The 26025-nt window shown below is 35.8% G+C and overlaps 1 protein-coding gene across 6 annotated transcripts in view; it reads right to left on the bottom strand.

Moving 5' to 3' along the window:
* Nucleotides 1–26025, bottom strand: part of LOC117216959 (unconventional myosin-XVIIIa) — a 65940-nt gene that overhangs the window by 22191 nt on the left and 17724 nt on the right. For 3 of the 6 annotated variants that reach the window (XM_033464168.1, XM_033464151.1, XM_033464158.1), the window contains 11 exons: nucleotides 14818–15006; nucleotides 14169–14345; nucleotides 13695–13895; nucleotides 13379–13531; nucleotides 12315–12898; nucleotides 12058–12240; nucleotides 11150–11412; nucleotides 10680–10842; nucleotides 10255–10429; nucleotides 9684–9842; nucleotides 9181–9396 (listed from right to left, as the gene is read on the bottom strand). In XM_033464168.1, the coding sequence (XP_033320059.1) occupies nucleotides 9181–9396; nucleotides 9684–9842; nucleotides 10255–10429; nucleotides 10680–10842; nucleotides 11150–11412; nucleotides 12058–12240; nucleotides 12315–12898; nucleotides 13379–13531; nucleotides 13695–13895; nucleotides 14169–14345; nucleotides 14818–15006 (2463 nt within the window). Of the gene's footprint in view, nucleotides 1–9180; nucleotides 9397–9683; nucleotides 9843–10254; nucleotides 10430–10679; nucleotides 10843–11149; nucleotides 11413–12057; nucleotides 12241–12314; nucleotides 12899–13378; nucleotides 13532–13694; nucleotides 13896–14168; nucleotides 14346–14640; nucleotides 14714–14817; nucleotides 15007–15908; nucleotides 15927–17595; nucleotides 19036–26025 lie in introns of those variants that run through there. The other 3 variants (XM_033464176.1, XM_033464181.1, XM_033464192.1) reach the window with 3 other exon arrangements.

Below are 26025 nucleotides of genomic sequence, written 5' to 3'. Positions count from 1 at the left end.
TTTGATTCAGATGAGATAGTTTCTAGAAGACAGGCTGTTACTGTCACATTACAGCATAACGTCCTTTCTATTTATCAACGTGACGCACACAATCATTAGCGCCATATTTAAACGATCAACTTGCTATATACATACAAATGATCGCGGTAGTAGTTTCATTGGGTGAAAGTGGTTTTCGATAAACGATTCTTTAATTCCACTAAGTATACAACGTAATTTTCCTTCTGTGTAATCTTTGTCTACCTGTAACCTTTGCCTTCCTTTTCCTGTTTAATTAAATCTATTTTTTACCTTGATCGATCATACAAAAGCACGTTTCATACTATAAATGATGAGTTTATATAAAAATACTATTTCATTCATCGTTGAATATCTTCAATGGAAAATCTTCGTGTCATTATACGCAGTAGAAATTAGCGAAGACATTTTTCAATCTGAACTGTTCGACGAACTAATTAAAAATACGTAATCGATAAGGATCTATGATAAGAGCATATTTCATACACGGTAAACCAACACAGGTGAAACCACTGTATAATTTAAGTCAGTAAAATTGAAGATGAGGCGAAAATTAATTTGAAATTATATATACATGTAACAAGAAGACACTAATTTTATAAAATAAATGGATACAATTAAAAAACATTTAGCGATCGTGAGTTTGAAAATTTGATGGATGATATATACAAACATAATTAAAGATTTTACAAAAAATTTGATACAACAACATATTCCACAGTGTACAGACAGACAACGTGTACGCTAATTAGAGAACATAATTAATTGCGTGTTATTATCTGAGAAAAAGGATTAGAAAAAAGGTTCTTATTATAGAAATTTGCTTCTTCTTCCTAATTTTATAAACAGGACATTAGTCAACCTATCATTAGACTAACCGATTAAGTTTACACTCTAATTAAACAGGTTGAATTCCGCTTCACACCTTTCCCTATTTTATATTTACATCGCTACGTCTATTTAACATGCAAATTTTACCTCGGAACACATATTTGCATATAAGTAAAAAACGTAGTTTTACGTAAGTTACATCTCGAACAAGAAAGTTGGAGAATTACGAGAAGGAGGAGAATTGAAACAGCGAAACAAGATGAAATTATTATAGTAACTCTAAAAATGGAATACAATTATGCAATTGTTTGGAAAATATTCATATTATATCTGTAAGCAAATTGTTATACACCACGCATGGTACAAGTAAAAAGATGAAAGTAATATATAGCAAAACATTACATCAACCCAACTATTATTTATGTAGCATTATTCTAATTTCAGGATCTTGAAACTTCTTCAATGACTCTAGAATTTAATTACGAATACGTATTTTCCAAGAATAAAGAATTACACTCGTTAATCGGTTGTACTTATTAAAAGAAACAGAATGCGTGGAGAATTAGCTGTAAAAAGATAAACAGTTCTAAACAAGAAGATATCAGATTCAATGTGAAAAGCGAAAGCGTATTAAATACACGAACGAAATATTCGCGTCTATTTTATGAAAGATGTTCCACGTGGCTTGCCATTGATATTCACGATAATTTTAACAAATTTTCTGCCGCGACAGATACGAGATTCCTTTTCACTTTTTAATCGCTGGCGAATGTATGGCAAAGCATGTGCGGTTTTCCATCTTGTCAGACGTTATTAGCGTTGCTAATTAGAACTATGCTACGTACTTATTGTCAAAGTTAAACCACTTCGTACCGAAGTTTCACTTTGATATCAGTCTTAGCAGCCACTTGTTGCACGTATTTTTCAAATATTATATAAACTTTCTAATTAATTATGAATAATTGCCTGACGCACAATAAGACATGTAAAAAGGATGTTGATAGTCGCTTACGGGTTAATTATTCAGGTTTATTATGAGTTTCTCAAGTACCCAAGTATTTTTCAGAAACTCTGATATCTTATATGGGTAATTAAATAGATGAATCAAAGTAAAACAAAGAGGACAAAGCAAAGATTTTAGAAATTCTGTAGCTGTAGTTTTATGTCTTTTGTCTGTCCCGAAAGATTTTCAATTTAATTGTGCTGTTTTATAATTAGAATATTTGTTACGTCTGAGGAAAATACCTTCCTCGACCTTCTTACAATTTTTTTGAAATTCTAGCGTTATTTAGTGTATTGTCCATACGTGATTCAATTTTGATAAAACTAGCCTTATCAAAATGGGGATATTTATCTTCAAAATTAAGATTCTAACATGTAATCCCTGTGGCAAGCCATTGCAGAAATAGTTTTCTAATTAATTACAGAGAAACCGCTCCTACAAAACTAGAACAGTTGCTTAAAAGAACTAATAGGCTATGTAAAATGGTCGAGAGAATATTTTCGTTTTTTAAATTCAGGATAAAAGTAATGTGAAACATGTACGTAATATCGGTAACTTGGACGTCCAAAGTACCGTACATTATAACGCGAAGATGCCGTTCTGTCCACTTCTCAATTGTTAGTGATAGTATGCGCGCGTAAAAGGTGTACGGATAGCCGAGAAATTTCTTCCTAGAAAGAGAATGTCAGACACGCAGGAAGCGTATGGCTGTCGAGTGTCAGCCTGTTTTACTTTGGCGGGATATTCACGCGCTACAGATACATTAATTACAATTTTATTTTGTTTATTAAAAATAGAATAAGATCGCGTTAATGTCCGAGCAGATAATATTCACCCAACGGTTTTTTGCTTCTTTCGTTCCTCGAAACGAAACCCGGCAATTGATCCCTAAACGGGCAACGAATTAGAGAGAGTCGGATGACCAAAGCCGCGTGGTCGTTTAATTAATTAGCACACGGGTTCGTTATGTTCGCCATGCGAGAAGCAACGGAAAATACAAGGAAAGAAGTCGCGCATCTTCTCTTCTCTTCTCTTCTCTCCTCCTTTATTTTCGTAGCAATTAACCAACGGGTTAGGAGGAATTCGAGATGAACTCGACACGCGAAAGCGCACGACGTAACAGAAAAGCCGAAGAAACCGCTTCTTCGCATCCGCTTCCGCCACAGGGAAGAACGACCACGTGGGAGAAATTCATTGTAAACTGCGATAACCTCTTCGATATATCTGCATCCGATCTAAGCTATTTTATCTAGTCAGCGTAACAGCGAAGAGATAGCTGCAAGGCTCAAAAATCTTGTCTAACATTTACCTTTGTGTTCTTTATTAAGTGTACGTAACAGACGTCACTTTCCAACGAGATCTTATTGCGATCATTTTATAATCATGAAATATTCCACGATTTGTCGAATTTTTATCATTTTCGACGGATTGATCATTTTCTTAATGTAATACCGTTTTACTCTTTTTTTTTTTTTTTTTTTTTTGTTTTATGTGGAGCATGTAAAATAAAGGGCGTTGTTTAAACATTTCAAGGGAAAATAAAAACTATCTGGACGATACATCTTTCGCTGGTAAAAATCATTCACTTTCGCTTCTTTTTCGCATTCTTTTCACACCGTTCTACTATTTTCCGCCATTCTACGATTCAGATGAAATATCCGCACCTGTTTCGTGACAAATATAAAATTATACGGACGACACGCGTCATTCTCTCGAAGGAACGCATCCTCTATCATCCACAACGCATTCTTCAAAGAACTGGTGTAGAAAATTTATATCCCACGCATTCCACTCCATTCCATCGAGCGGCTTTTCTTCGAAATTGACTTCGGTCGAAAGTCAAATGATGGAAAAATGCCAGATACACTACGACTAAGAAGTATCAGAGTATCGAAGATCCGAAAGTATACTAACTAAATTCGTGTTGAACGTTACTACGTATTCCAACGTATTACAATTGAGTTAGATTCTTATTATTTCTATTTCAACTTCATACGACGTATAATTATACGAAATTTGATTGATTAATAAGAAAATCATACTTCTCGTGTAAGTTTGCTTGTTATAATTTTTCTCATTACCTTCGTAGAATAATAACAGAAATCGATGATGTTTTAGATAAGCAGAAATGAATGAAAGAGCCATTACTAATGCAGAAACATAATCGTAACGAGAAATGCTATTCTATAGAAAACATGTTTAATTTTCTTGAGAATCTTTCGAGAGATTTCATATGAATATTCAATGTTTCCGGTTCGGATGTGCATCTATGAGGAAGTATTTCTCAAACTACTATTTTGTACACAACAAGACGTAAAAGTTGTTCACATAAAATTAGAGACAAGAATTTCATATTTTTGATAACTTAATTACTCCTTAAAATTATATCCTTTCTCTATTTATAGTTAATTTACTAGAACTTGAGATTACTTCACGAGCTAAAATTTCAGTAGGCTACTACTGTTTCTGTTTTAGCTAAATAAGGATAAGAAACGTAAAAAAATTCCAGATCCAATAGCAATAAGAATCAGTAAATCAAAAGAAACACGAAATAAAACGGAAGTTTCTAATCTTTCAGCGCGTCAATGCTTTAGAATCGAGTTTTGTTCGCAGAAGCACTGAATATAAAGTTATAACAGCATAAAGTAGTTGTAAAGCTTAGAAAGCTGCAACTTTGCACGAAAGAAAAATTAGGACAAACATAGAGACGGATTACGCACGTAGATTTTACAGCTGTTTCTCCTATACCTACATGATAGCTGACAGCAATTAATACGGAGTAATGCTAATGATTTCGTGATCTCGATCACGATCTGGCAAGTTACCGCGTTTGTCGTGCGAACCTGACCTAGCCTGTTAGCCAGTTAAATTAAAACTCGTCGCGTTTCTCTATTACCAAGCTGTGGTGGATTTCCGAACGCGCAACAGGCATTAGCACCACGCGGAAAACCGACTTACTCAACGACTGACAATGAGTACTCTACTAATAGCGCTACAGAAATCAAATACACGTTAGAATAAAGTTCGAAGAATGGGTAAAAATTTGTCGACCAAATCTTTACATAAGCATTATACTTTTCTATGATAATTCCTATATCCAGTACGTTCAACAAATTTTCTCTGTCTTTCTCTTAAAATATCGAAACGATTCATTTATTTGGCAATGAACATTAATTTCTAAAACAGAAATTTAAATAAAATGTTGCCAATAAAGAGAAGAACGTGTTACTTTAATACTTTGATTTCGATCGTAGGTTGCCCTGATGAAATAAGAAATTAAGAAACATTTGAGTGCGAGACGCGATAACGGGAGTTAGCGGCGATATTGAAGTCATCGTTGATACCGATATTAATTTCTAACGAATCAGTCCACGCATCTATTCGTGGTGCAAGCTATCGACTGGTGGAATCGAACAGAGAATTATTTGCGATGCTAGACACGCACGAATCGCAGGCACACACGATCAACGGTCACATTTCCGCCGTGGAAACCTTAGTCCGGATATTTCGGGAGTGGAGATTCCTAGCTGAGCGTTTAAACAGAAGCGATACTATTCCAACAGCTTTTGTATACTCGTTATCGATTGTATTTTCATAACTGCGGGCCATGCGTTCCACTTCTTTCATCCGGTTAATATTTTGTAGGGTAACGCACTTAACATAACCGCCTTGGATAACTTACTACATAATTATGTATTGTATAAAACGAGGTTACATGATTTTGTCCATTTATCCGCGATACGGTACACAAAACACAGCAACATAATGGCAAAAGGTATGCGATAAACCTACTATTTTTCTTTTATTTCGAAAATTCTAGTATCTTTTTATTTTTGCTTGCTTCCATAAAAGTTGGAATATCGATGTACTACAAATTCTTCATTTTCTATTTATACCGAAAGTTTCATACGCGGTACCCGTATTGGAAAAGCCAGTTTAACTGTACTTCCGTTGCATTATGCGGTATTTATGATATACTTTCTAAATTTATTCTATTGAGAACCGTTTCTACTTGTACATTCAAGTAGTTTAACTGTCTCCAATTGGTGTTCATCCACACACATCCATTTACTGACATATTTAATATCAACACATACAGCTACATTAATGAAGCAACAGGAAACCCTATCATGGTTACGTTATTTAAAAATGCGACACCAGTCGTGATAATATACAGTAAAGCTTACTAATATAACTTTTCAGCATATTCGAGATTAAAAGATACGATGCAGTACAGAATAACTAGAAATTAAGTACAACTAAAAGTATTCCATTTGTATTATTAGAAATACCAGCAGGTACTCTAGTATTCTTGATAAATGATGTATTTATGGTGGTAAAGTACGTATGTACACGGTAATAATAAATTATCGCAAAAAGAAAAGTTTATAAATAAGATATATGGAATATTAAAGATGGTGTGCAAGAAGTTCACAATAATCTTCTCTGTTGACATTTTGTTACGATAATTAATATCTATTATCTTCTTTGGCATACACTGATTACGATAATTAACATGTCATGTATATCTAAATTATCCAAGTAACCTCGACCGACTTTCCAAGTTTCAAAACTTTTTTTTTTTTTTATTTCTTCTGTCCGATGCAACTAAAGAAACAGAGATGTTTTCTGGTTAAACAATTCACGCTTGAACGAACACTTAATTACTTCGGATTTTTCAAACTCTTTTTAAAAAAAACCGTACCGTGTACGTTACCTGTTCTATCTAAAGCGTAATTGCAAAACCAACATCATTGTTCTCGTCTGTTGGACGAGAAATAAAAGGGTTCGATTACTCGTCGTTATCTAGAATATCGCGATGACGTCGTGCTCCTCTCGACTTCCGTGTTCCTTAATTCGTTGGCTCGAATCTGTTGCGGAGAACAAATTGGACCACGCGCTTAGTCTTGAAGTAAAACAGACGGGCCCGATAAAAAAGAAAAGAAGAGGTGTACGTGCAAGGTGGAACACTTTCGCGACGAAAAGGCCTCGGGCAACGCGAGTTCTGCGAACAAGGAGAGGTTCCGAAGAGTGCAACGATTTCTATATGGGCCACGAGAAAGTCACTAGCGCGTGTCGCTTTTTTTTCCACGGTTATTCGACCCTTTTGCACTTTCGCGGTTAAATGATCTTCTTTTCGGCTTCGGGAATTAACCTTGCAACGATAATCGATCATTAGAGTTGGCAGCAAATGAGCCACATTGGTGCACTTCGCAGCGGCAGTTTGCGGCTACTGAGATATATTTGAAAATTTAATCGAGGAACTGAAACTGATAAATAATGTGAATATCCCGAAGTAGAAATTTTCATAGTTGCTATGGAGTGGAAATATGCATTTGTTAATCTTGGAACCTACAAATTATAATTAACCCCGCTATAATTTCTTGAACTACATACTAGTATTATAAATATGACGCTAAGGTCTTTTGAATTTGACGTGATTTTCACTGAATACAACGTGCAAATTTTGCATAAATTCGTTGAAATCTATTCAGGTATCTATTTCAGAGTATTTAATTATTTTACAGCACCGAGAATTGTTATATTGCAGAGAAATTGTACTTGATCGTTAGCAACGAATAAGAGATGACTTTAAATAATAATTTCATTGCAATATACATTTCTAATGTGAATTTCCCTGTTAAATATTTACATATATTCTTTAAAGGGAAGGAAAGGTGTGAATTGTCTTCAATGTATCTGAAAACTGCATTGACGTTCTAAAAAAATTTCACATAAAACAGAGGTATGAATTAAAAAAAAAAAAATAATAAAACACACATTACGATGTACAAACCGCATCTATAATCGAAACGTTACTTTCACGCATTAAAAAGTAACAACATACTAATAATTTTCCAGTAGAAAACACATTAAATGGCCATCCCTAACGTAAGTATAGCTTGGATCTAGTAATTTTAATGTCACTTCGCCATTCTATAGTAAAAAGTGCCAATAAAGACACGCGATTGCACCTAACGCGTGTGCAACTTTGCATGACATTTATAAATAAGATCTTGTCACGATTACGATTCCATGGAATCACCAAATTAAAATGCTTGTGCACAAAAAGAAAACAGACCACGTTCACGTAATTTGCTTCCTAAGTTACGTTACGAAACGTTACTCTACATAAATATGCAGAATGTGGCAAGAATTTTCATTTCAGTTGCAGTTACATGCAACAGTCTGATCATTCTGATATAACAGAAAAACTGTTCGAGTCTTTTTAAATAGAAATTCATCTGAAACAATTATTGAAGATTATTATTATTATTATTATTTTCTCTTTTCTATAAGATTATATGACTTCTAGTGTTTATAATGTCTTTGCAAATTTTCGTATCGCAATTGAGATAAAATATCAAGTGTTACTCAAATCATAGAGTTAAAAAACTTTTAGTATTACCGTAGCTATATTTAAATCATTAATATTATATACTTAATTAGACGAGCTACTAGAATAAAAATCCATTTAACCAAACGGTGAAGATCGTTTTAATCAGTGAATTCACATCGATACCGATTCTCTGTCCGTGGTGTACTGACGAAACCATAATCGAATTCGTGGAGAAAGTTGACCGAAATCACGTAAAGCGATTCTCCTTGAGAAAACGAATGTTCGTTTCAAGTATGTGACGTTACCAAAATTCTCACACTGGAACAAACCACCTACGGTGAATCGAATTGCGGAAGCACTTCGAATACTTATGAGCAAAGGTGGTATTAATTCAAGTATCTATGCCGCCTGATGGTGATATTTAAGACCGGTATTACAAGTTAGGATAACGCTATCGATATGCCTTTCCATTTTGTTTGTTTTGATAACCAGAACATCGAGTAAAAGCATTACTACCTGTACGGAAAAAAGTGAAAGTGCTTCTACTAGAGTGAAAGATATGATACTAGACATTCGATCCTTGCTGAAGTACAGTGGCATGTAAATTGAAAGTTAAAAAAGATGAAATGGAAAGTTGTGCATAGTTTTGAGATATGAATGAGATATATACATAAATGTAAAGTTTTATAGAAGATGCTGTAATACTGGAATTTTTGGCTAAAAAATTAGCCCTTCATAGGTAAACATATGTTTTCATATTCATTCAGTTTGTAACACATTATGAAAATGATAGAAAATTAAATAATGCTCTCTAGACATATTTTTTACATCTACAAATTTCTAGTACATACCAAATACATATACTTGTTTAAAAAACAATACAGACAAAGTAGTATTTTGTAGATATCCCCTTTAGGGATTTCGCATTTTTTGGAACCATACTACTCCTTAATATAGAGAAAAATGCAAAATAGTAGATATGACTTACCTGGCTTTGTCCAACACGATACAAAGCTGGATCGACGTCGATGGTAAGCATCATATCTTCCACAGCACGGCGTTCATCAGCTACAGGACTGCCTGGTCGTGTGTTTACATCACTTGACAATAAACTGAATCGTCTTCTAAATTCACCTAAAGCTATATGCTTAGGGAATCCCACTTTATGCAATCTAACTGCATCGATTATTTGGCTTCCACGAATCTGTAACAAAAATTGAAATATTTTTTTAGTATTTTAATCAAAGATTGAAACTAATATTCTAGAAGATATAATTTATTGCACTAGATAAAATTAATATACGTATATTTGTATAACTGTTGTCAAAATTTCCCCTGCTATTATTGTATTACTAATCTGATTAATTTTTGCATTAAATACAATTTAAAAATTGTAAATGGGTAAAATTGTTAAAAATTTAAGTAAAAACATTACATGGATTGTGTTAATTAAATTTTTCATATTATACATTTATGCAAGAGAATTTTTACCTGTGATCGTAGAAGCGGTACGTTAATAACACTGTCTTCGCTTTGATTTGATTTTACTGACAATAAACTTTTATTATCGGTACATCCAGCATTGTGTTGCGGTAGTATACAATGGACAAATTTAACTCGTGTTCTCCGCAAAGTTTCAATCAGTCCATCCTGTAACAAATTACATCATATCTTCATTAATGTCAAATAAAAAATTATGATTAATTTAGAAGAGAACTAGTTATTGCATCTTGCCTTTTTTACACGTAAACTGATAATAAAAGCAAAAAACAAAAACAGGAAGTGGTACCATAACAATGTGCATCTTAATTCAGTAAACATTTTCAGCTTCATTACGTATCTCGTTTATGAAGTTAGTAGTAAACTTATATCAACTGAGTCATCGTTTGAAGATAACATAATATGTAACATGACATATGACCTTATCTTTCATGTTCGTATACACTCATGAAAATCATAATATTCCCAGATAAATATGTAGTTATCCAGAACTCAATTATTCATAGAATATTTATTTCTGATTAGTAGATAAGAATATTAGTCTTATGACTTTTATACTTACAACAGTGAATTTAACCTGAAGAGATATATTTTTCCTTTTAACAGTAGTGAATGTTCGCCGTATACTAGAAGCTCTTCTCAAAGATTGTGAACCTTCCAAACCAGGCATGGAACTGCATAAAGCTCCAGATACTCCTGCTCCACGTGCACTAACAAACAGCATATTCACATCTTCCCTGATATCAATATAAAATGTAATATTAGTTAGTGGCAACAAGAAATATTAGTTAATAAAAATTTATTGATTATTTTAAACAAAATTATACTGAAAAATGTATAAACGTTTTAGTTCAAAACATGTTTTAATAAAATATTATCTTAGAAACATAAGGAAAGTTTCAAGATAAGGAGAAATAAGATCAAGATTTTAATAGAATTGTACGATTTGTACACAATTAGAAAAATAAAAACATTTAAATTACATACCTTGTACTTTCTTGAAGTATTGTAATGGCACTTTTAGTAACAGGATTCTCGCGTGTTGCTTTCAGCCATCCTGTTGCTGTGTAAAGTACAGGATTGGTACCCAATAAATGTTGTAAGACAAACTGATTGTTCCCAGGTGCTTTTCTTAACAATAATTGATGATCTGTTTTAGAAGAACAGAATTAAAAAGATAAGTAAGTATTGCAATGTACAGAATGATCATATATTATATCACTGTATCGAATAATAAACGCTATATCATTATAAAAAAGAAAATCTTTTTCTATTTTTATTAACTACGGTAATCTAGCATATGTATTTCCAATGCAATCAATTTTTCATAATTTTCTGAAATGTATAATAAAAATTAATTCGGAAAATGAAAAGTAATATGGAGTTTTGGTACAATAACATAAAAAAAAATTATAATTCATCATAATTTGTAAAAAAAACCAAACGTATTTAAGTACCTCTATCTCCATAATGAGAAAACAATCGATCTAAAAATGTCTCGTCGCTGCCGCCAGGACATACTGTTTCTTCCTCTAACAGCCACAGAAGACCCTTTCGTTCTATTTGTCTACTTCCACTAAGGTCACTTTGGCTAGTTCGCAACATCGTTGCACCTTGCGAACTTCCACGATCTAGTAGCGAAATTAAACCTTGAGGTGATCCAATTCCATCTTCGTCGCAGTCATCTTCGTAATCTACGTCAATTCCTTCTTGGACGTACCTGAATTACACGAATGAGTTCAATGGTAATATGCAAAACATATCTATATCAAAGATTTTTAAGTTTTATTTCATTTATTTCATTATGGAATTTTCTTCGATTCAAATTCTTTGTGGTAAAATTTTTATTTCATTTGATCTATGCATTATTCCTTTATTTTTTATTATCATCTGTTCCAAAATTATCGAACTATATTCGAAAAATCATTACCAAAAACAAGTTATAGCACACACTATCTTCGTAACAACAAACTGGTTTGAAACATTCATCAATCGATTCATCTTCCATTTCTTTCGATATTTTAAGATAAAATTGAAATATTTCATGAGGAACGTTACTTTTACTTAAATTTAGGACAACTAGAAAGAGATAGAAAATATGAACAACCTGCCTTAATCGATTATCGACATCGAATGACGATATCGATTATCGAATATCGATATGTATCGACCTTTGAATTCAAAATAAAGAATATTTTGTATTTAAACGTAAGAATAATCTGTTTATTGCGTCCTGCATTATTGAGATAATTATATGAAACTATTTTGAATAAAGTCATATTCATTCTACAGTATCTGATCCAAAACAATAATTAATCACTATATATATATATATATAAACTTAATTAATTAGATTACAATGTACCTGTCCTTTGGTGCCACCAGTGTCGTATGATGAAACAACAGTTGCAGCCTTTCCTGCAAGTAATTGTGACACAGGTCTTCGAAACAGGCTCCCGTTTGTCGTCCACAAGAGGCTGGATTCTGAAAACCTGGCGAGTCACACAACAACAAAGAAGACACTGTGTGCACGGATGATGATATGGATCTGTGAAAAAATAAAGAACGACATTATCATCATTACTCTCATTCTATCCCTATTTACTCACAAAAAGAACAAACCTATTGATGAGAGCAGCTACGCAATGGAACACTTCGGAATAAAGTCCAATCAAAAGACCTTCCAGAGCATCTAATCCCATGATATCTTTGCTTTGTTCGGTAGGACTTGGCGTACGTAAAGCAGGCCTCGGAGTACTCGGTGTACCAGCACCGCCTCCATTAGAAGAAAACACTATTCTACTCAATTCCTCAACGGTAGTACCCAATAACGTTGCAGCCTTCTCTGCACATTCCACTCTTGCAAACTGCCATCGACTTTGCGAACTGGTGCCAGCCTTAACCGCACCAGCACAGCTCAGGTGATATATGCCAGCAAGGACTAGCCAAATGACTTTCTCGTCGGACTCAGAAACGCCGAGAATCCTGAAAGCGGCCACGATTCGATTAAACTCCACCATGGCACGCTGTTTGTCCTCGTGCTTCTGCAAAGGTGTAATGAACACATTGTTCTCTGCGACTAGATTGGTCAGGTGCAATTCCTTTCTAAGAGCACCCTCTGCGCCTGCCAGTAAACGGTAAATTGCATGGAAAGTTGGGTCTCCATTCGCTCTTCTGCCTATCCTCGACTTTTCTAAAAGTAGGACCTTGCGAACAAAATAAAAATCACGTCAATATATCTTGGATATTTTTACAAAATTATGGCATATTTAAAGTAAATAATTATATTAGGTACATATATGTATATATGTATTTTGTACAACAAGAACATTTTGTAACATTTCAATAAAGGTCAAAAACGTAAACTCGCTTAGAATATAGTTTTTTATCTTCAAATTATAATTCAAGCTCTTTTGATATGCTCCACTTTCGAGGGTGTGTTCATTGGATCGATTGTGCCCTTTATCGAGGGCGTTACACCCCGAAGCCATAGCACTACCACAGTAAGAGAATTCTCTAACTCTCAAGTAATTTATATTTTGACTTTTAGAAAATATACTACAAATAAAAATGAATTAAATAATGTTATACATCAACGGTAAATATAAATTATTAATTGATTTACACTTCATGAAATAACATGTAGTTGAACAAAACGATTATCCGATAACGCATAATTGTATTACCTGTAAAGAAGCCGATGCTATTTGGCCCGATTGATCAAAGTCCAAACTGAAGAGCTGTGTAAAACGTGTTGCATTGGAATTCATGTGTGTTCTGCTGTTTCCAAATGCCTCCAAAACTGTGAATAGGGCGTTGAGTTTCTCAATGGTCAAAATCTTTAACATTAATCAGAATAGACAGATTTTAAAAGATGGAATGATTTATAAAATCTGCAATAATCGAAAAAAAAATAGGAATTCCTATTTATCTTAATTTTCCTTCATTTTTATTATAAAGGTAAGCTGATAATATTATCAAATTCTATAAATTTTCACTCACCTTGTTAACTGTGCCTGCAGCCAATACAAGATAATGGAGAGCATGTTTAAAATTTGTCGTTTTGCCAGATCCACTACGGCCAAGAAACACTAAGGAATGATCCCTTCGAGTGGCTAACATCCCTCTGTAAGCTGCTTGCGCCATCGCATAGATATGAGGTGGCATATCCTCGCTTTTGCATCCTCTAAACATATGTGCTACCTGGAAAGTAAGAAAGAAAAAAAAAGAGGAAAAAATAAGCAACGTAGTTTAGCAAAATTTGTGTGGTTTGTAACGTCTTCATTCTCTGAATAAATTGAAAGTAAGATTTTTATCTCACTTGAAAAGAAGGATGGTTTCAAACCACTAGTAAATTTTAATTACAAATTCCATTAAAGACTAAAAGCAAGAATGTTCAATTTATTCCTCTTTCATAAGAAAAAAAAAAAAGAAAAATGGTAAAAAGAAATAAAGGAATGCGTAAACGTCTCTTGCCTTTTCAGAGTAAATCGCTAATGGCGCCACCGGATTGATAATGATCATGCTATCTCCCGCATACGTGTGTATTAAATTACTGGCATAACGTTGTCTCAGTGTGTGGAGAACAGAAGATTCATTGAGAAAACGTAATTGCGAGAGTTCCTCGGCCTTGTCAAACTGAGGAGGGTTGGCCTGCGAAGAAAAGGAATAAATGATTAGTTTGATTTAACCTACTTGTTAGAGAACTGCGTCTGTGTGTTACGAATCATCGTAATAACTAGACTACGGATGTTTATGCATTTATGGGAAATATACGCTTGTAAAAATGTATAAAATATTCAAGGTATTTATTATATTATTATTAAAAAACAAACCTCTGTTTAAGTCGCATTTCTTTAATTTTGCACATGAAAATAATAATTTGCATAGAAATTCATAGTCTAGTAATAACTTTTCATTTCTTTCTCTTTTTTTTTTTTTTAATTACCGTAATTGGTGGTGCAATCGGGAGGAGTATAATCGGGAAGATTCTATATGAAAGATTAAATTGAAAACATAGAATATAATTCCTTATACTTTAAGTATTTTAGATACTTAGAATTTAAATACTTTAACATTATGAAAATTGATATTCAATGTCAAATAAATTTAATCAAACGAATACCTTTTCAACGTCCTCTTCATCGACGAGAAGTTCCTCGCCAGAAGTGGTTAAACGAATTCTTAGCTTTCCTGTGTCCGGATCTGCTGGACCACATTTCGTCGCAGGGGTAAAACCACCTCGATGTAATAACCAAATTCTTTCGGAGCTCAGCCATGCTTGTTCTTGCGCCAGATGCTCCTCAGACCGTGCCTAGTCATCGACAAAAAAAAAAGGAAAAAAATTGCTTAAGATCCTATACGAATTTTCTAATCATCGAATGTAACGTATTTTGCAAATTGAAATTAAACACAAATAGACTGTTTCCATGGCGTAGCCGACTCTTTCTATTTCAAGAGAAATCTAAAAGTTGTAAATCTAGAACTTCAATTATATGATTTTGCACATGTTTCTCTGCCTTTCCGATGTTACCGCACGTCAAAAAGAAAGTATTTGCTCACCTACGAGCTGTGTAGATTAGAACACTAGTCGTACTTGGGAATCCATATTAAATGAATTACATCATTGATTAGAAAAATGTATTTCAACCTTGAAGTTCAACCTACGAGCCATCCATCAAAAACCAGCAAAATAGTTTCAATTTCGTCTATGCTTCAAACCGTGCACAACTATTCGTTTATGCGATTATACAAAGTTCAAATTATTCAGAATTTTCATCCTCGATAAGGATCTTCCTCGAATGGAAATTTCAAATTTCATTCTTCGGAAAATCCCCTCGGTCACACATTCGGAAAGCTGTTTTTCGACGTTCAAGAAATATTTATCGCTAACGAACTATCGATAATATACAAAAATATCTGGAAGTGTTTTCGACCAATAACGCGTCCCATTCTGAACGACAATATGTTTGTAAAAAAAATGCGAAACTGTCGTTTAAATTATCAACATCCTTGAAAACGTCTGCGTTATTAGCACCGGTTTTGTACGCCTAATACCGCCATTTACATACCATCTTTACATGCCTGACCTTAATCAAGTAGAACACTTAAAATTCAAGGCTTGTAAAAGTCTGGTGTAGCAGCTACCAATTCAGATGTAATAGCGAGATCAATTCCAATTTTATGCGTTCCCATAAACGTTATCGGTATATTTACCATATTTCCCTCCTCGCACTTCCTCCTGCATTGACAAATAAAATTTCGACATCTTTATTAACATATTGTACGGCTCTTTTCTTTCAAAACTCTGGCCAAACTTAATTTTCACATAGCACGGAGCGCGTGAATGTCGCCGGTTCGATAACAATTCCCCTAATTTCGTGAATCACGCGATGAGTCGCAACTGTAGGTGCACGCATATCGATTTCCGCGTGTCGTGTCAGGCGTTTTGCTAGAAAGCGTACTGACTTATTCTATTCTACCATGTAAGAACGACGGCTCGTACGACTTCCTGGTAATAAATTACCATGAATCAAGCTCCGGGCTCCAGCGTGTACAACGATCGCATTGTTTCGTGAAACAAACAGAACACAGCGTGCCTTCGAACACAAAAGATCCTAAATGGGAAAATTACACGATTGCAATGTGTTGCTCTTTTATCTGTTTCATGCTGCATCAACTAATCTCCATTTCTGTCTCATTTGCTGAATTATACCTTGTCAATTACACCTTGTCGATAATTAGGCATGGAAATGAGCGTTCAACTGGTTCGCTGTGTACGTGTATTGCATACGACTATTTCGATGCAAATCGGTACGTATTTTCAGTCTATGCGTATGTATTTATTTATTTATTTAGTCTTTATATTTCAGTTTTATCTTTGTCTAACACTGAGACTAAGAAATCAGTAAAAACAACTGGTGTCGGATCTATCGTCCTGGCAATTATTAAAGAGGTACAGGTGTTTCTTGATAATGCTAATGTTTACTTTTATTAAGATAAAGATGTGCTTACATAGATATTACGTACTTATTTATCTATTTTTGTTGTATTGCCGTAATTAATTAATATAATTAATCGCATACGAGGGATTAGTAGGTCTAGCATTAAGAAATCGATAAAATTAAACTGGACGCGAGTGCGAAACAAACTTGAAACTTCTGTATCAATTTTAAAAATTAGTACATATGAGCCCTGACAGTTATTCGGAGGGAGACACGTGTTGCGACAGAGATAAATGGCGTTAAACACACTCATCTACTACCGATGTAGTATACGTTGTATATATTTATGTCTTTACATTTATAGCATGTACACATACAGTAACATAAACTGTAAGAGAACAAAATAATAGACGCACAGCAAATAGCGTTGAACAAGGAATCCGAAGAGTCTGTTGAAACGTGTAACGTGTCTTACTGAGAGTGCAAACTTTAATCTGGGGCGTAAACTAAATATGTATCACGACAACATTTTCATACGAAATATACGTGAAATGTTACACTATTACGTGGCAAATATCGTATGAGAATTATTTGTTAATGTTATATTTATACGAGTAATTAACTAAAGTATTATGCAACATGTCCCAGTTTTTTCCAGCCAATCTTCTCCCACAACGATCTCGAGAAACGTGCATGTAAAATGCTCTAAGATAGGCGCACACACACACACACGCATATGTATACACCTAGTTAAACGCCTTGGAAACACGCGGCCGCCAACGAAACATCCAATTTACCGGTCATGAATAGCCGCATTCATCGGCTCTACGAATTCCCTATAGCTGCGCAACCATAATTTTCATACGCGGCTCACCCAATCCCTCGCATAGCATGCATCGAGAAAGAGAGACAGAGCCGCTGTAACTCTCATTTCCGAAGGCGTGTCGATAATGACATACCTCGACTGTTTGCGGCGGTAGTTTATTTTGCAGAAGCACCTCGAGGCGTTTCATGCACTCCCCCGCGCTGTTCACCGTTTCACCCTCAACCCTTGGACGATCCGAGCCCTCGTCCACCGCATCTTCGCCGTTCCGTCTTCTCTTGCCCTTTGCATGGCCTATCTTCTTCGCCAGAGCCATCTCCACGATTTCATCCCATTCGATAATGTCCTCGATCGGTTTCGAATTTCTTTGAAACGCCGCGTTCTTCCGGTTCCTCTTCTGCGAGCCATTGTTCCATCCTTTCAACGACGATCCTCTCAGACCGCGGATCCTAAAGTCACCAGACTTCCCATTAGGCACCCTCTGCTCGATCTCAGCTGTGATCCTCCTCCACTTGCGCTCTCTAGGTGTCTTGATCACGTTGCTGTCGTCCCAACCCTCTTCCATCCGTTTGATCCTATCATCGATCGAATTCACCCTCAACGTGTCTGCCCAGTTCTCCTTTCTATTGCATTTCGTTGATGTTTTCGATAACGAGGGGGATACGTGCAGGTTCCTGTTAGTTTTCTTCTTCGTGCTTGAAACATTAGGTGACTTGACAGTGGTACGAACAGATGCATTTTCCGATAGCGAACGATCATTGTTATTTGTGGTCGTGATCGCGTTCTCGCGTCCAGCTTCTGAAGAATGCAAGCTGTCGCTGTCGCTGCATTCCCAAGAACTGGTGCCAGTTCTGTTGATTCTTCTGTTAGACAATTTTGTCGCCACGTTTGCTACGACCGAAGTTTCGTCCAGTGTAACGGAGTTCCGGTCTTTTGGGAACCTGGTAACAGGACAGCAGATAATCGCGCGACGATTGCTTTGTTTCGCTATGCCATTCCCGTGAGCCTTACCGCGACACGACCTGTGAAGCAAGTGATGCGCTCTCAGGGACTCTTCGTCGACCTTGTTTAGAGGCATCTCGGTGGAAAAAGGCGCCGACAGTTCTTCTCGGTCTGTGTTTTCTCGTTTTTGTCCTCTCGCTTTCACGCCGGTTAATTATCCCTTCTTCCAACTACGGGATCATCCGGTCTCACGAACTGATTCAGGCGCTCTTTTTTCCCGCCGAAACGAACTTTCGTAGAGTAACTCGTGAGTTTAGTTGTGAAAATCCACTTTGAATCGAGTTTTTACACGGGTAAAAGTAGGGACGCGTTCGCAACGCTATCTGCTACCCGCTTGATAATAATCTGACACCAGTAGTTGATATACGTTGCTTTTATCCGTTCTATTAAACATGCATCACCTTCCACGTACCATATTATTGCGAAGACAATTTCTGAATAACACGCCGTTTATTATCTTGCAATATTTCATCAACTCAAGTGTCCAGACTCGTGTCCAATCAAAAGTACGAAAATTATCTTCAGGATGCGTTAGTCACGGTTGTTTCTCATTGTTTACGTCAGACGTTCCAAATGTTCCGAAATATCAGTTTCAAATGGTTTCGCGAGATATCTACCGTTTTTAGAACTCATAGGATTCATACACCAAGTTATTCAACGATCACCGACAATTGCTATAGTCGAAATAGAATACTTTCTAAAAATTGTACAAAATCTTTACAATTATTCACTGCACCAGCACCTAAATTATTCGGTGTTTCTCTCCAACTGACACCTCTCGCGATACATAGCACCTTACACTTCAAGACATAAAAAACATTATTTGTTAGTAACCAAACACGAGGACGACATTGAGCAGTAAATACCCGAATCGTTCGTCATTGAAATTAAAGCAGATCGAACAACAAACTCAGCAGGGATCCAACATTGCGATCGATAGTAGCGCGAACTCATTGTCGACATATACACGCGCGTGAACTGGAGAATCAAACTAACGAGACACTTTAAATCGATTACTTAACGTTCAAAAAGATGACGAATATTAATAACATGTTTGCAGCGAAATTTTAGAAAATTCCAAAATGACCAACGAAACGGAATCTTCGCTTCCTTCCTGTTTGGTCCAGATTGGGAGAGCCGAGGGAGGGAAGGAAAGGGCGAGGAGAGCAGGGCTCCATTCCGAGGAGCACCTCGAGCTCACCGAGTCTCGACTGAGGCAGGAGACAGCGGTGGTATCCCGAGACCGAAGCAGATCAAAAAGAAACGAAAGAGGCAGGCGTGCTCCCACGACTGAGGCGTTCCTTCTCTGCTTCGCGACGTCTTTCTCTCGCTGCTCCCTTCTTCGCTCTGTTCTCCGTCTCCGTCTCCGCCACCGTACACCAACTCTTTCACTTTACTCGTGTCCTCGTGATTATCCTCCGCAAATGAGATTTTCACTGATTACAAACGATTGATTTCGTTGTCGCGGAGAAAAATATCTTTTCCATGACAAATAGTTTTCTAGCGATCGATCGATTGAATTGCCGATTCGTGGGCCGCTTTGACTCTGGATTACCTTCGATATTTAGTTTCCACGGTGCTATATGGTCTGCACACCTGATCGCACGTGCGAACATTGTATACGGTGTAAAATTTCAAACGAGAACCTGTACCTCTACCTACCTCTAGAACACATCGTTTATATAGCTCTTAACTCGTTTAAGATTAAATTATTTTTTTAATTAAGTAAGATTATTTTTTAGTAATCGTTAACAGTGGAAGCTGGAGGAAATAATCGTCTTACAATCATTTCTTCTCGTAACGAAATGAAATACTGTTTACGGAGGGTTAATATTGCGTTAGCCTTCCTTTCTTCTCAGTTACGTCAGTCATAAATCGTAATAAAAGATTATATAATCTTATTTTATTGTGTACCATTTCGTCTGTTCTCAAGGCCTTTCAAGTATTTTTAATGGCTTCCCTTAACTCTTAACCCTCCAATGCCCCATAGATAAATAGAAACGTATTAATTTCATAATGACGGTCGTATAAAGCTCCAATTATGATCTTCCCTTAGAGGTATATTTCTTCTATATATTAAAAACGCTGGAACAAGTATAAGATGGATAACAAAGGAAACATAGTAGAATAAAGATACGATCGATAAATATATTTACGACTTGAGACTAGTTTATCAACAAGAAGTCTCGAAAAATCAGGTGGATATTTGCTCCCGGTAATGAAAAACGAGAGAAACAACGTCTTTCATGATTCGCCTGCTTCATTCGCCTGAACATTTTGTATAACGATACGACCGAACGATACGGTTTGAAAATTTGCGAAACAGGTTTTGTCATGTTGCACGAACGTTTGTTATGATACGTTCAGATTATATTCCATGTACGGCAATAAAAATGGAAACTTATTCTCGTCACTCGACACTACTTGCTCCTATAAAACTTTCCTCCCATTCTACAATAAAATTATATCTTCAAGCATATTATTAAATACTTTAAAAAATGCCAGCGATCATAGTTATCTTAATATAAGATAAAATACAGTTTCGCAAACATAACGAAGGAAAGTGACATGATTAAAAAAATTCCTAAATCAAACAGCTAACTTTATAAAATAGACACAGAGGATGCTAAAGTGGTTCTAAAGCAAAGAACTATCGATTCACCTTTTAACGCCATCCTTTCCACTCGAAGGGAGCGATTCAAGCGCTCCGTTCAGCCAATAATTTGCATAAACACGGTTTTCGCAGAAACAACACGAGAAGAAAAGAAAATCTGTACACATGGAGGATGTATTTTCATCTTTAATCTCTTCGATGGCCTCGTCACCTTTCCCTGCGAGCATAGATCACCATAAACGTCGTTGTTAAATCCACGACAAATGCGACGAGTTCAACTTCGACTAATTGAAACACGCTGTAATTGCATCCTCGATAATCGATTCAATTCTTTTGGCAAATTATACGCGAAGATCGCAAGAGAGAGAGAGAGAGACATAATAAGCATCGATTGGATAAGAAGATAAAACGACAAAGAACCGAATTTTAAAAACGCTGTTCCGTAAAACATGGATAATACGACTTGTCGTATTCTTTGTCTATAGTCTTCACTAATGGGATTATTCAATGAAAAGTTGCTAAACTCACCATGTTTCCCCAACAGTTGCCAATTTTTCGAAAATCTCTGCGCACTGTTAGAAATGTTCAACATACAAAACACGAGAAAAAAGAAACGCGAATAAAACAATTAACTTACGTGGAAATTTCGACGGGGACAGTTTAATTACACGGTTGGCATACCTGATGCTTTGTGATTATGGAAATTACTTGCTCTACGCTGTAATCAAAGGAGATTACAACAACGAGTCGCGTTCATTTAAGACGCGTTGCGTTATTCCGGGCCGGAACTTCTCCATGACGAAACTTATTATCGTCAGGATGTTAATAAAAATAAGGACGGCTCGGATATACAATTAAAAATCTGTTCACTGGGCAAAACAGAAAATATAGACAAACTCGAAGATGGTATCCCGCTGGGGGTAGCCATCCACGTGTTATTTAGCAATAAAGCTAGAAAAATTTACCGAATGTCCAGCTCGACAAACTGTAAAGTACAAATTAAATAAAAAGAAAAGTCGTTTCGTCGATGCTCCGTATTTTTATTATAATCTTTTAATTAATTAAGAATTTCTGGTCCATAGTGTACTAATGACAAAAAGTCAATGTATAGTATGTAAAGTCTAAGAATTTCGATATTAGCCATGAATTTCAACATTTGCATTTTTCCTTCGTAATCCTTTTTCCATTAATCGATTCGGTAGCAAATTACAGCTTCCTAATATTCGGTTGGCAACTAAGTGATTGCGGATTTTATCATTACCAGTTAATGACATTATCCGCGATCACTCAGTTGCCAATCCAACAGTAGAAAATGTTATAGCAGCAAAAGTGAAAAGAGGAATGTAGATTCGATGTGAAAGAAACGAGATTAAAAATAGAGTTTCATATTCCTCCCTACTTACGTACAAATTATACTTATCTATAACAAGTATTAACTTATTATAAATAATTAGCCATGTTACTGCGCCACGCCAGAAAATTACTGAAAATTCTCAACGCGAGAATTGATTGTAATTTTAATAAATAATAAAAAAAAAATATTCCTCTCTCTGTTATCGTTTCTTCGTTCGATACCAAATGACAGTTTACTAGCCAGGGATAATCTTACAGGACCAAAAAAAAAAAAAAAAACGGAAAAAGTAACGCAGATACGAGAGACTACAGTTTTAATGTGCCTAATCTTCGGTGTTACGAGTTTCTTAAAATAGTAGCATCTTTTCTCGAAAGCCCGTGACTCTGTTCGTTCTGTTGCTCTCTCAGCACGCGGATCGCGTGCACCAGGACGCACGTGACGAGTCTGCAAATGCCTCGTCTTCGCGTCTCACAGTTGGGGACTTGCCTTTTTTCCACTCAGCCTCTTTTACGCGCGTCGCAAGAAACTTCAAGCGGCTTCTGTTTTTGTGCGATCCTCTGGTGATGTATGCCACCACAGATTGTCGTGTATTCATAAAGCTAACCAGGGACGCTCGATTACACTTTCGGGCAGAGAAAAAATTACAGAAGGGAACGAGCGAAGCAAAAGTTTTTCCATTTGCCCACACACAACGTGGTAAACGTGTATACCGTTTTCTAATTCTTTTTACACTTCCAGCTTCGATGTACAATAGTTGCGTTTAACGGTTCAACTTTTTCCTGGAATAATCGTCGTCGTAGTGGAAGATATCGGGAACGAGATAATCTTCGCTGGAAATCGTAACTTATATTTATTCTTTTCTTCTCTTAGCGCAAACAGATTAACTTTTGACTTTAGGATAAACATACAAAGAAATGTAAATGAACATAGTAATCAAACCGATCAATAGCGAAACTTCTTCAACTGGAATTTAGAGTTACAAGTCATTTGCAGTTCAATCGCGTGTATGTTTTAAACATTACGTGAAATGGAATTTTCCGGATGAATAATATTCTGTATGGAGTCCACGTTGTTGCCGTCAAGGTCAAACATAAAATGCACGCCTGTCATTTCCTGATTAAGCTAGTAATTCAATATAACCGAACGCTACTTAAACATTTATATGCCACACACGAATGTCCTGAAATAGATTTTATTACCAACTATGGATGGAAAATGAAAAAACTCATTATTCCATAAACATTGCTGGTAAGCTACGAGAAAACATTTTCAATGATATTTCTGATATTAGAAATACTTGACAACACTTGACAAGGAGAAAAAAATCTGCCTACGAAATCTCTCGACCTACGCCTAACACTTATCTACCCACTTAAGAGACGCATTTCTATAAAATCCCTAAAACAGCCAGGTTACGCATGCACTACAGGATCATAAATATGTTACAGTTAACGACTACTAATGTCATAATTAATCTAAATTATCAGGCAAACGACCAATCAATCAGAGTTTTGTGTTGGTGCGAGAGATTGCGATCTGAAATACAGATAAAAGAACATTTGATATTTGATATTTATATTTGGGTATAATAACTATACTATATAGATAGTGAGTTTGTTGTACTAAATATTTTTTGTATATGTACAATCGTAGGTCTACATGATAAAAGTTTCAATTAGAAACTTGTAAGAATAAAAGACGGTAATTCAATAGATTTGGTTAATTATTGAAATATATTTCTATTACTAATTATTAGTTACCATGATTATATGTTGCGTATAATTTCTATGGAACATATTTTCAGATTTGTTTCAGATTTTACCAATACACATCAGCTGGCTGTTGAAGCGAGCAAAACTCTCATAGAAAGAAGACTAAAAAGAAAACACTCCACTGACCTCACTAAAGAAATAAAATAGTTAAACTCGAAGATGGTATCCCGCTGGGGGTAGCCATCCACATGGTATTTAGCGATTAAGATAGACAAATTTACCAAATGCCCAGCTGGACAAATTGTAAAGTACAAATTAAATAAAAAAAAAAAAACTCAGTGTCGTAACAGCGCTAATAAAATTGTAAAATATTTATATTCAAAATTTACAAATATAATATATTCGTAAATACAATACGATACTTTCTAGTATACTATCGTTAGTATTTAGTGAACCTGTCTACATGATCCATCTATCCTCTAAGTCCGTCATTTAAAAATTCCCTTTACTATCGGATCGACAAGGATGAGGCGTAAACCGTGTCCCATGGCAGAAGAAATGGGGAAGATCAAACGCATGATTACGCGATGCATTGAAAGGCGACACGTAACAGATGAACGAGAATACATTGCGGAAGGCGTGGGAAGCCGGGTTCTCAATAGCTGCGAAGAATTCCTTTGTAGCCAGATTTTTAAACGAGTGAAATATGTTGTCGTCCGTGCTCTGGCTGGTACCTAAAATCATCCCGGTCCGATGACACATCGACGTCACGCGTTCTTCGACGAACCGGAGATGTATTATACGGGCAAAAGGCGAGAAACGACGAGGTTGTGCGAGCAAGCGTGGGCGAATTACCACAGCACAATTTCTACGCTGTCGTTACGTGACACGCCGATTCATAGAAGCCCAGAGACACGGTACATACGTGGACAACCGAGTTCTAGATCCAACAAAGCCGTCCAGCTTGCGCAAGTTAAGAAAGTATGGGAGAAAATTTGAGACACGTGTTTGCTTACGAGCTCAAGTATTTAGAATATGCCGGCTCTGAGCTTTGTTACAAGATTCTCGTGCCGGCTATGTTAATACATTCAGGGGCGAATATTTCTTAAGCTTTAAAAAGATTCACGCACTGTAACAGAATTCTATAGACTTTTCTATGGATGCTGCATTCCCCAGAGACAATCCAAGCGTGTGACGTAGAGAACAATTGTGAGCGGACACTATGAATGGATAATCTGTAATGAAAACAAATATTCAAAATGTTTATCATTTTAAAAGGAGGATTTTTCTATCACGTAGCCATTCCTTATGTTCTTTCGTTTCTTTCCTTTTTGAGACAGAACATTGACGAGATTTTGAATTTGAGTATGTGAGATGAAATAGGCAATTACGGTTCACTGGCGCTTTTTCAAATTTACGATCGTGTAGAAGTTTTAGTACGCTACTTCAAAGAGTTGTTTGCCCGCTGTACACCGAAGAATACTTGAAATCTCGTTGAGTGGAGCGTAACAACCGCTTCAAAGACTGACGACACTACTTTAAAAGTTATATTTGGGAGTTACCACCCTCCTACTTCTCTTTAGTTCTACATCGCTTATTTTCCAAGTAGCAACGTTGCTCTGTTTAAAAAACTCTTGCCCCGTAGTTTAATATCAGTACAGACACTTCCAAAACATTACGCGACATTCCCTCTGTCGGATGTCGTTCTATCGATCAGTTACTCGATACACGATCTTAATAGGGTAATTAACTTCAAGTATCACCTATTAAACGTTATATATGGAAATTTTATGCATACTATAGGTATTTAAAGAAAATGAACAGTGAATGAAAAAGAATTCACTGGTATGCTATGATTATGAATAATTCATTACGATTTTAAAA

The sequence above is a fragment of the Bombus bifarius genome, unplaced genomic scaffold (assembly GCF_011952205.1).
Source record: "Bombus bifarius isolate JDL3187 unplaced genomic scaffold, Bbif_JDL3187 scf7180000007966, whole genome shotgun sequence".
In the NCBI taxonomy this organism is placed as follows: Eukaryota; Metazoa; Arthropoda; class Insecta; order Hymenoptera; family Apidae; genus Bombus; species Bombus bifarius.
The sequence above is the reverse complement of the archived record's forward strand: the minus strand, read 5'-3'. Positions and strand labels throughout refer to the sequence as shown.